The 11,808-nt window shown below is 34.1% G+C and overlaps 1 protein-coding gene across 19 annotated transcripts in view; it reads right to left on the bottom strand.

Annotated features, from left to right (window-relative positions):
• SNAP91 (synaptosome associated protein 91) overlaps positions 1-11,808 on the bottom strand; it is a 139,089-nt gene that overhangs the window by 12,005 nt on the left and 115,276 nt on the right. For 15 of the 19 annotated variants that reach the window (XM_023533421.1, XM_023533420.1, XM_023533418.1 and 12 more), the window contains 3 exons: positions 5,923-6,006; positions 5,168-5,272; positions 1,598-1,700 (listed from right to left, as the gene is read on the bottom strand). In XM_023533421.1, the coding sequence (XP_023389189.1) occupies positions 1,608-1,700; positions 5,168-5,272; positions 5,923-6,006 (282 nt within the window). In that variant the 3' untranslated portion in view covers positions 1,598-1,607. Of the gene's footprint in view, positions 1-1,453; positions 1,701-5,167; positions 5,273-5,922; positions 6,007-8,629; positions 8,955-11,808 lie in introns of those variants that run through there. The other 4 variants (XM_023533436.1, XM_023533416.1, XM_023533431.1 and 1 more) reach the window with 3 other exon arrangements.

Below are 11,808 nucleotides of genomic sequence, written 5' to 3'. Positions count from 1 at the left end.
AAGGATTCAGTTTCAATTAAGAACAGCTAACCTTTATAAAAGGGCAGTGAAAAAAAAAAAGAAATACCAGTGACTTTTATTATTATTATTATTATCACCACCATCATCATCATTATCTTATTTTATTTTTTTTAGTTATGGTGTTTAATGAGTCACCAGACAGTTGAACAATGACGGAATGGAAGAGGAGGGAGATATTCCTGATTCAACGCCCTCACTTACTCTACTACCCACTTATCTCCTTGGCTAATCCAACCTTCAACAGTCATCTCTGCCAAGAAACCTTTCCTGAGGTCTTAAGGCTAAGCCCTGTGGGTAACCTTTCTTCACAAAATAGTGTGTGTCTCCTTCTCAAGTGTGAATCTTTGAAACAGACAGGGATTGTCTCAGGGTCTGTTTTGGGTCCTTATCAGCATTCCTGGCATATGATGAGTATAATATTTACTGAATAAGTGGCAGATAAAAGGTTACTCTATGCAGTGTCCTTGGTCACTCCTCAAACATAAATTGCTAAAATAAGTGCTCATTGTCTTACTTATGCCTATATCAGTGCACTCCAACCCAAAGTGGGATATAAAAATTAAGCACAAGGCGCAATTACTTGGCTGAGATGTCAGTCTTAAAATGACAAATTGTTAATCTTGTACGAGAAAAAAAAATCATAAAGCAAGAATTCAAAAAATCTTAGTATGCATGAGAGAAATTTTAAAAACAAATAGCTACAGATGTATAATAAAAATAACACTGGACAGCGGTCCAAAAACTTTGACGCTCTTACTGCTCTTCCTGCGACCTTGGTCTAATCACTCAACGCCAAGGATCAGTCCCTTTAGCTGTGAAATGAAGACCAAGTATCTGGCTAGTTTATCGCACAGTATTTGGTCTCTTACAGGGATGATCAGAGAAGTTAATGACTGAGAAGTGGATAGGAAAAATACTGTGTAAGTGAAAAGCAGCATTACTGTTCATCCACATTCAGCAAGTATTTGTTGAGAACCTACCCACTGTGTTAGGTGCTGGGTTAACAGTAAACCTTTTCCTTCATCAGTTTCCTTTCATAAGTTCACTGTTAATCATTTCATAAATTATATTGGAATTTAAAAATAGAATGTTAAAATTTAAAGTTCTGCTTAAATGCAGAAAAGCGAAGGGTAATAACCTAAGCTTTATTTGATGAGGCCAAAAAAGGATAAAAAAATAAAAATACAATATATAGCCTAATATATTCTTAGATGCTTTCTAAATACAATATTTAAATGTTACCTTTCTATAAATTCCAGTCATTGTGTAAAGTGGCAATTTTCTAACTTACCAAGTAGCCTGGGCAACTTTTTGCTTCATCAGTATAATCTCTGTACTTTCTAGTGTAAGGACAATTTGGAGGTTTCTCTACCTCTTTGTTTTATAAATTAAGATAAAAAAAATTCATTGATAGCTTTTAATATCAATTTAAAAAGTATAAATACTCAAATTATTTTTATTATTATTGTTATTTACATGTATTCAAAACACAGAAGTACAAATATCATACCTGAAATAGCTAAGCATTGCATAGGTCATTATTACAAGCCCGCAGGAAAAGCTCAATATTAGATACCTTAAATTGTTTACAAGAAATCCTTGATGTTAAGATCCGCTAATGGGTCCTTTGCTGGAGGTTTCTTGGGACTCTGAGTGGCAGGTGTAGGGCTTGGAGAAAGCTAATGGGGGAAAGCCAGCCCAAGAGAGCAGAAACAGAAAGCAAACAGATAGATGAGCATTAGACAGAGAACATACCACAGAAAACTAACATGCAGAAGATTAGATGGCTAAAGGTTTACAAAATCTACTTTGTTCTACTTAGTCACAGTGTTGTATTTAATTCTGGATTTGTAAAATAGACTTCTAATGATCCTTGGCTTTCTTGAAATTCTCTGACCACAGATGCAGCCAAAGTAAAATTTGAGGACTCTGGTAGAACAACATGGACATGAGTTAGAGAAGATGTGAAAGACTAGTCACGTAAAGATATTATGAATATATAGTAAATAAAACAATAAATTTTTCTATACAAAAGCATTTTGACTTTGAGTTATTAGTACTACTAAACTAATAAAGAAATTTAAATGAATTTTCTTCTAGTGAGAGTGAGTTTGAAGGAAAAATGGAAAGTTTTCAGAAAGCCACCCAAGAAATTACTTAATATAATTGGCTAAATGTACTGTGATTTCATATAAAGTATTTTAAGTGAAAGCCTGTCAAGTTTGGGGCACTATCTGTTTCAGATGAGCAAACAGTTTCCTAGTTGTGAATGTCATTAAATTACAATATTGCCTGTCTAGCTTGCAAGAAAGGCTAATTATTAAATACTACGGGAAAGAATCATACCAAATTGCAGCAAAAGCAACAAAGAATTGATTTACCTTGTGTCCATTTAATTAATGCCTAAATTATCTCATCATGTGACAGAAATAAATTCTAGGAATAGGCTTTTGCAGGAATGTTAGGGTACAAAGCCTTGAGAAAGGTCATGTAATCTACACAGAGTAATAACTGACATTTATCCTTTGAGTCTAATTAATCTCCTATGCTTGTGACATGATGGAATTCTCAATAATCTGGGATTGTGGGGCAGAGATGTATGTTTTTACTGGTTCAGAAAACAGAGCTCCAGAAGTAAGAATTTTCAGATTTGTTCTTATGTCCAGAAACTACTGATGATTGAAGAACCTATCAAATTCTCATTTTTAAAACTTGATTCATACTTCATAGAAAGATCAGAAAAAAAAGAAGTATAAGGGTTGAACTTGTTTGGAAGATAAGAAACTCAAAGACTGGTTCATAGTTAATAAGATGAGATGACAACAAAATGCGAGGAATAATGGAATACTCCAGGTGTTAGTAATGAAAAGCTGTTTTGTTTTTCGAAGCTACGAAGTTATGTTTGTTTTATTATCTAGTATAATCAGCTATGCTTCTTCTCTGATTTAGGATATATGATCTAAAAATTATAAAAATATGGCATAACATTGCCTAAATTACTATAAATTCGATGAAATGATTAAAGCACTCTGTTTTCATCATATCTATTTTTCATTTTCATTTGAGTTAAGTAAATAAATTGATGTTATGTAACACTGGCATTATTCAAGAGAATTACCTTAAATAATAAAAGTATATTAATTTATTTCTAAAGTTTTCAGCATGCCAAATACAAAAGGATTTAAAAAATCTCGGTAACATTCTTCCAAGTTCATAAACATAGAAAAATCTTTCCTTTTTTCAAAAAGGTGGTAAATACTCATGGATATATCAACCATCAAGGAAATACTCGTGATAACTGAGATCTTTCTTAGAATTTAAATATATCTGTACTAAATATAACTCCAACTATTATACCCCATACTTTCTTTACTCTCCCCACAAACAACTCAAGGCAGGGTTCATTAGTCTCAGAGCAGAATGGAAAATTTCTCATGAAGACAGTGCTTTGGTTATGGTATCATCAAAGGCCAGGATTTCTCACATCCTAAATTTATCTCTTTGAATACCTACCATTCCCTCTCCTGGTCACTGTGGCTTTTGAGGGGTTAAAACGTTAAAGTAAAGAAGTTGAAAGCAAATTTCGGGAAGAGCTAAAGAATGGATTTAGAGATGATTCAAAGAAGCAAAGGAGATTAATGTACACTCAGAAAGTACACAGCAGGAATCATATGGATAAGACAATATAAATACTCATTTGGTAAGCTAAAAATATAGAAGTAAACCATTTAGTGATATAGTTAAAATGTATTTGAGTTATTTGTTTTGGTTTTCTGAGCATGGTGTTTCCAAAGTTATAACTTGGTGTTCTGATTCTATCCAAGTCAACTTCTCATGGTGAAATCTCTTTGGTTCCACCCTGGCCAGGCAATGAATCAAGGATGGTTGACACATGACTATCATTAGCATGACTATCACTATTAGCAGCAAAAACATGTATTTTTTTTTTGTTTTACAGTTCAGCAAAGTATATATATTTTAGCATCTCTGTAAATGAAGGTAGCACACCGTATGGTAAGAAATTTGGCCTCATCTAAAGAGAAGTTTGACCTTTGTCTTGGATCCTTTGTCCTAAACTGCTGGAATTTCTCAAATGATAGGAATATCTTTGTTATTCAGAGTGGCTTCTTGAAAGCAAACCTGATATTTTATGCTAACAAGATAACTTAGAGTGGGGGCAAGCCATGACACAAAGACCAATCATGTGATTAGAGAGATGGGTTCTCAGGCCACATGATATCTGCCTGACTGCAGAGAGGGACAGAGGCTGGAGATTGAGTTCGATCACATTGGCAATAATTCAATCAATCATTCCTATACAATGAAACTTCAATAAAAACTCGGCACACTGAAGCTCAGGTACACTTTCGGCATTGGCGATATTGCATGCATATTGTCACACACTGACGACAGGTAGGTAACACGTCCCTGGGGACAAAGAAGCTTCATGCTTGGAACCCTCCCAGAATTCGCCCTATGTATCTCTTCTTCTGGCTGGATCTAATTTGTATCCTATCACTATAATAAAACCGTAGTTGTCAAGTTAACGCTTTCCTGAGTTCTGAGAGTCATTCTAAAGAGTTGTCTAATCTGAGAGTGGTCCTGGGAACCCTCAAATTTGTAGACAGCTGATGTGAAGTGAGGGTGGCCCATGGGACTCCTAAACGTGTGGCTGGTGTCTATAAAGTAAGGGTAATCTTATGGGGACTGCTCCCTCAGACTCTGCAGTTTTGCAAACTCATTGCAGTTAGTGTCACAAGTCTTAAGCAAACTTGACAGGCTGAATGTGGTTAACTCTGGGAACACATAATAAAACTATAGATCAGAAGAACTCATTTTTCTGGAATAAATGCATAGATACTTTAAATGCCAGTTATTCTCAGGAACAATTCTGAATTAAGTAGAGAGGAATAAAAGGACCTTAGAACAGTTAGTTATTTCTGCCATTTTCCTCCAAACCTCACACTATTCCTAATTTTCCTCCAAACCTCACACTATTCCTAATCTGTCTTCCATGTTCCTTTTACTTCTGAAGCAACAGATATGAGGATTAAATTAAATAAAAACACTTTTAAACAGTTTTCCGCATGACAGTTTCATACTTATAAATTACTGTCATTATTTTGTGGACATATAAGAAACTGACCTGTGTGCCAGGTACAGCTGCAGCTCCAAAGGGTGGCCTCATCATGGGCTGTGCAAACATGACTGGCTGCTGAGGCATCATGGGCATGCCCGTCCCAGCAGGAGGCTGAAAAAAGAAAAGTGGTTCACAGCATGAATGGAATCCACTGTGGCAATGCCCCGACATTTATGTCTTTCATATGCTTCTGAAAGTTTTTGAGGAATCTAGGTCCATGAGAAAGTAAATTCTATAATTTTGAACAATGGGTGCTATGAGGCTGCCAAGTGGCAGACAATCACTGAGGTGTGGTATAAGCCTGGCTGGCCACACGGCATCCTCATCCCAACCAGGCTTTATTGTTGTTTATTTGTCTTCTGTAAACATAACTTTTGAAGCAATAAAAACTTGTTTCTTTATGGAAGATGGCCCTAAAATTTGCTGGTGATTAAAGTGATAAGTGAAAAGTTCTCGTATAGTGATTAAGAAGTGCTTTTGATGACTGAGATATGAATATGTTTGATAGATATTACTCTAAAAAACAACATAATAATGTACTATCGATATCACTCTGATGGAAATAATCTTAAGTATTTTATATGAAACTTTATCACGTCATGTGTAGACTACCAATGTCTAAAGCAGATGACTTAACTTTTTAAGTTTTACTTTACTGCAGTTTGGGAAGAATTATACTCTACAGGAGTATTTGTTAATCTGGAATTTAGCAAAGGCCTTAGAAATGTCAATTACAATTTTTAGCATAGGTCGTCACTCACCATTCCAAATCCTGCTCCCGGTTGTCCAACAGATGGGGCCCCGGCAACAGGAGGAACTGAACTGGTCGGAGGTACAGTTCCTTGCTACCATAAAAAACACAAAATATACACACACACACACACACAAAACAATAACAAAGAAAAAGAGCCAACATAATTTAAAAATGACACAATATAATTTTAAAATGCATGCCCCTTAGGTATGTGTGGATATGTAAAGAAATCTCAAATTTCAATTTTAAATTTAAAAATGGCTCTAGCACCATGCCAATTATATAAACAAAGTTACTAACTTGATGGTCACTATTGTAGTGCTATTTGGGCTCACTGCCATGCGATTACCCACAGCGCTGGATTTCCTTTCTACCACCTTATATATCTCTCCCCTACTCTCACTATAAATGAGTCAAATTTCTCTAAGCTTGTCTTTATTCTGTCATTTTATCCTCTGGGAGGTAGTGGGTTAGACATTTGAGGAATGTGCTTTCATTTACATTTTCAATGTTTGGTTTTCACCATCCCCCCCATTTAAAAATTATTCTTTTCTGAGTTATACTTGCTTCTTTCTGACTTTTGACTCATGTACATTTATACAATGGCCAAAATTAATTCTCAGTTTTAGAATGCATTTAAAAGAATGCACACAGTATAGCACACATATCTCGTTTTGGGTATAAGTCTAATAGTTTTCAGTCAGACACCAAAACCCCGTAATAGTTCCCTTATATTTAAAATTAACCCCATTGCAATGCCTTAAATTTAAGTTAATCATTAGAGCAAAGTCCTAAATTAAAAAAGAAAATATTACAGTGATGTCAGCAAAAATGGTTAAATAAGGAACAGCCCTTATTTTTCCATAAAAATAATGGAAAAATAGGCACAACTCATAATTAACCATTTGGAACTCTGAAAATTAAGTAATAGCTTTCAGCAACCTAGAAAATAGTTCTTCAATAAAATCAGCCAAATCTTGGTAAGAATAGTGAGCTTTGAGGCATTTTAACTTACCCTAGTTCCAGCCACTGTTTTTCAGCTTAGCTGTAGTCTTGAAAATAACAGCGCACATTCCCAGTAATAGTACCAGAGGGACTATTTATTACTTGTTTTGTCTTGTCTGGGTGGCTACCTGGAAAGACTGGCTCAAAAGGCTCACCAAACTGGGAGTGCACCTAGTGCTAAAGTTGTTACCTGAAACCATTTGTGGAAAATATTTACAGGTAAATGTTTTAGTTGTTGCTGTCTGAAGCAATGGATAACAGTCAGGGCAAAGAGTAGACTAAACAAAGAGCTTGGGAGGAAAGATTGGAAAATGAGATGCTTTGGGGATTTAGGGTTTGAAAAGCTCAGACATACCCCTGGGAATTCAGAAGGCCATGCACATTCCCAGGGCTGTGCACATGCTCAGGAAAGACTTGAGAAGGCCTCTGGCTGATCTTGAGGCTTTGAGCAAGCAGTAAGTGATCACTAAAGCAGGCTTGCGAACTGCCTGGTTAAATTTAAAGACATGCCCAACACACACTCTGAGCCTCTGTGCAAAGGCTAGGAGATATTTTTAGTTCTAGGAGTTTAAGTAGTACCTATCTAATGATTGATTAGTTGACCACTTAGATAAAGGAACAGAAACTTCAGTGGTTACATTTGACAAAGAACATGGACTATAGAATTAGTTCAAAATGGTCACTAAACAAATAAACAAACAAGAAAAAATCAAACAACTGCAAAAAGTACAACCACAAAAAGAGTAAAATCTGATATTGAGTTGCCACATTATAATACTCAAAATGTCGTGGTTTCAACAAAAAATTATGAGGCATACAAAGAAAAAAGAATATATAGCCCATACGCAGGAGAAAGATCTCAAATCAATAACTTAAAATTCCACACCTTAAGGAACTAGAAAAAAAGAACAAATTAAACTCAAAGTAAGCAGAGGAAGTAAATAATAAACATTAGAGTGGAGATAAATGAAATAGAGAATGAAAAAACAAAAGAGAAAATAGAAGAAACCGGTTCTCTGAAAAGATCAGTAAAATTTTCAGTAGACAAACTTTCAGTAGATGAACTAAAAAGAAAAGGAAGAGAGAAACTTAATGATCAAAATAAGAAAAAATGTGGGACATTAATCCCAATCTTAGAGAAATAAAAATGATTGTAAGGAAATATTATGAGAAAGTACATGCTAAAACATTAAATAACCTAGACAAAACAGTGAAATTCTTAGAAAGGCACAAACTACAAAAACTGACTCAAGAAGAAATAGAAAATCTAAATAGATGTACAACAAGTAAAGTGACTGAGTCAGTAATAAAAAGACTTCCATCATAGAAAAACCCAGAAACAGATGGCCTCACTGGTGAATTCTATTAAATAAATAAGGAAGAATTAATACTAATCCTTCTTAAGCTGTCTCTAAAAAAAGGACACTGCCTAATTTCAATGCCAGTGTTACCCTGATAACTATTATCTTGATACCTAAGTCAGACAAGGACATTACAAGAAAAGGAAACTCCAGATCAATATCTTTATGAACATTGATGCAAAAATTCTTAACAAAATACTAGCATACTAAATCCAGCATACTAAAAGAATTATATACCATAACCAAGTGAGATCTATCCCAGGAACGAAAGGTAAGCTCAAACAATGTAATATATCATATTAATAGAATATATGGAAAAAAAACCCACACGATCATCTCAGTAGATGCAGAAAAGGCATTTGACAAAACCCAATATCTTTTTATAACAAAACAAACAAACAAACAACACTCAACAAAATAGGAACAGAAGGGAAATTCTTCGACCTGATAAAGGACATCTATAAAGAACCCATGGCTAATACTGTACTTAATGTTGAATGACTGAAAGCTTTCTCCTAACTCTCATTAAGGGAGTTAAGGGAGTTAAGTAAGAAAAATAAATAAATAAGATCCAGATAAGAAAGGAAGGAAGAAATATGCTTATATGGTCAATCTACAATAAAGGAGGCAAGGATACACCATGCAATAAAGACGATCTCTTCAATAGGTGGTGCTGGGAAGACAGGACAGATACATGCAAAAAAAAAAATAAATAAAATTGGACCACTTCCTTACACCATGCACAAAAATAAACTCAAAATAGATTAAAGACTTAAATGTAAGACCTGAAACCATAAAACTCCTAGAAGAAAACATAAGCAGTAAACTTTTGACATCACTCTTAGCAATATCTCTTTGGATATGTCTCCTTGGGCAATGGAAAAAAAGAAAAAAAGAAAAAGAAACCAAATGGGATTACATCAAACTAAAAAATTTTTGCACAGTAAAGAAAACCATCAACAAAATGAAAAGACAACCTACTGAATGAGAGAAGTTATCTGCCAATGATACGTCCGATAAGGGGTTGACATCCAAAATATATAAGGAACTCATTAAACATAACAGCAAAAAATTGGCAGAAGAAATTAGAAATTGGCAGAAGACTTGAATAGGTATTTTATCAATAAGGACATACAGATGTCCAACGGATATATGAAAAGGTGCTCAACTTCACTAATCATCAGGGAAATGCAAATTAAAAACAAAATGTGATATCACTTCACACCTGTGATAATAGCTATCATTAATAAATCAACAAATAACAAGTACTGACAAGGACGTGGGGAAAAGGGAACCCTCATACACTGTTGGAGGGATTGTAAATTAGTACAGTAACTATGGAAAATAGTATAAAGATTCCTCGAAAAATTAAAAATAGAGCTGCTATATAATCCAGCAATTCCACTTCTGGGTTTTATCTGAAGAAAATAAAAACACTTACTAGTTATAGCCAAGATATGGAAGTAACCTAGATGTCCATCAATAGATGAGTGGATAAAAAAGATGTGATACATAGATGCAATGGAATATTATTCAGCAATAAAGTAAAATGAAATCTTGCCCTTTGTGACAACATAGATGGACCTAGAAGGTATTATGCTAAGTGAAATTTATCAGAAAGAGAAAGACAAATAATGTCTGCTTTCACTTATATGTGGACTCTAAAAAAAATAACAAAACAAATGAATAAATAAAACAAAATGGAAACAGACCCATAGAAATAGAGAACAAACTGATGGTTGCCAAAGGGGAATGGGGGTGGGAGAATGAGAATAAAAATAAAAAAAGAAGAAATAAAACTATCTCTATTTGTAGATGACATGACCTTAGAATGCCCTAAGGATTCCATACACAAAAACTGTCATAGTTAATAAACAAGTTCGGCAAAGGTGCAGGATACAAAATCAATACACGAAAACCGAGGTAGACTTTACTGTATACTAGTGACACACTATAAATGCAATTACAGAAACAATTTCATTTATAATACTTTAAAAATAATAAAATACTTAGAAATAAATTTACTAAGAGAAGTATAAGACTTTTACCCTGACAACTATAAAATATTGTTGAAAGAAATTAAAGAAGACCTAGATAAATAGAAAGGTATCTGTGTGTATGGATTGGAAGATTTAATATTGTTAAAATGGAAATACTTCCCAAATTGCTTTATAGATTCAGTGCGATCCTTATCAAAATTTCAACTGCTTGTCTTGGAAAAATGGACAATCTGAATCTAAAATCCATACAGGAATGCAAGGAACCCAGAATAGCCAAAACAATCTTGAAAAAGAAGAACAAATTTGGAGGACTTGCACTCCCTGGTTTCAAAACTTACTACAAAGCTACATCAATCAAAACAGTGTAGTTCTGGCGTAAGGACAGATGTATAGATCAACCCAGCAGAATAAAGAGTTTGAAAATAATTCCATACATCTATGGTCAATTGTTTTTTGACAAGAATGTCAGGACCAATGACTGAAGAAAGAATACTCTTTTCAATAAATGGTTCTGGGAAAACTGAATTTCCATACGCAAAACAATGAATTTGGACCTCTATCTCATACCATATATAAAAATGAGCTTAAAATAGGTTGAAGATCTAATGTAAGAGATAAAACTGTACAATTCTTAGAAAGAAACATAGGTGTCAATCTTTAAAACCTTGGATTAGGCAATTGTTTCTTAAATATGACACCAAAAGCACAAACAACAAAAACAAATAAATTAGAGTTTATCAAAATTAAGAATTTTTGTGTATCAAAGAATACTATCAAGAAAATGAAAAGACAAATCCCAGAATGAGAGAAAATATTTGCAAACCATATATGTGATAAGCATCTAATATCCAGAATATATGAAGCTCTCTTAGAGCTCAACAATAAAAAGACAGCCCAATTATAAAATGTGCAAAGAATGTGAATAAATGTTTCTCAAAAAAAAAAAAAAAGATGTACAAATGGCTAATCAGTGCATAAAAAGATCCTCAACATCATTAGTTATTAGGAAAATGTGTATCAAAATCACAATTGAAACCCTATGCTTTGCTGGTAGGAATGTAAAATGATGTAGCTATTGTGAAAAAGTTTGGCAGTTCCTCAAAACGCTCAATAGAGAGTCACATGAACCAGCAATTCCATTCTTAGGTATATACCAAGAGAATTCAGGACATATTCACTCAAAACCTTGTACACAAATATGCAAGTATTTTTCACAATAGCCAACAAGTGTAAACAACAGAGATGTCCTTCAGTTGATGAATGTGCCATATCCAAACAATAAAATATTCAGCCACAATACTGAACTAAGTATTGATACATGCTACAACACAGATGAACCTTGCTTTCATAATAAAACATGCTAAGTGAAAGAAGCCAGGCACAAAAGGCTCCATAGTATAAGACTCTCTTTACATATCCAGAATAGGCATATCCATAGAAACAGAGTAAATTACTGGATGCTAGAGGATATGGAGAGGAGAAATTGGGAGAGACCATGCTTCTTATTGGGTTTACGAAGATATTCTG

This window comes from Pteropus vampyrus, unplaced genomic scaffold (genome assembly GCF_000151845.1).
Source record: "Pteropus vampyrus isolate Shadow unplaced genomic scaffold, Pvam_2.0 Scaffold102, whole genome shotgun sequence".
Lineage (NCBI taxonomy): Eukaryota > Metazoa > Chordata > Mammalia > Chiroptera > Pteropodidae > Pteropus > Pteropus vampyrus.
Note: the sequence above shows the minus strand (reverse complement) of the source record. Positions and strands in the feature narration are given on the sequence as shown.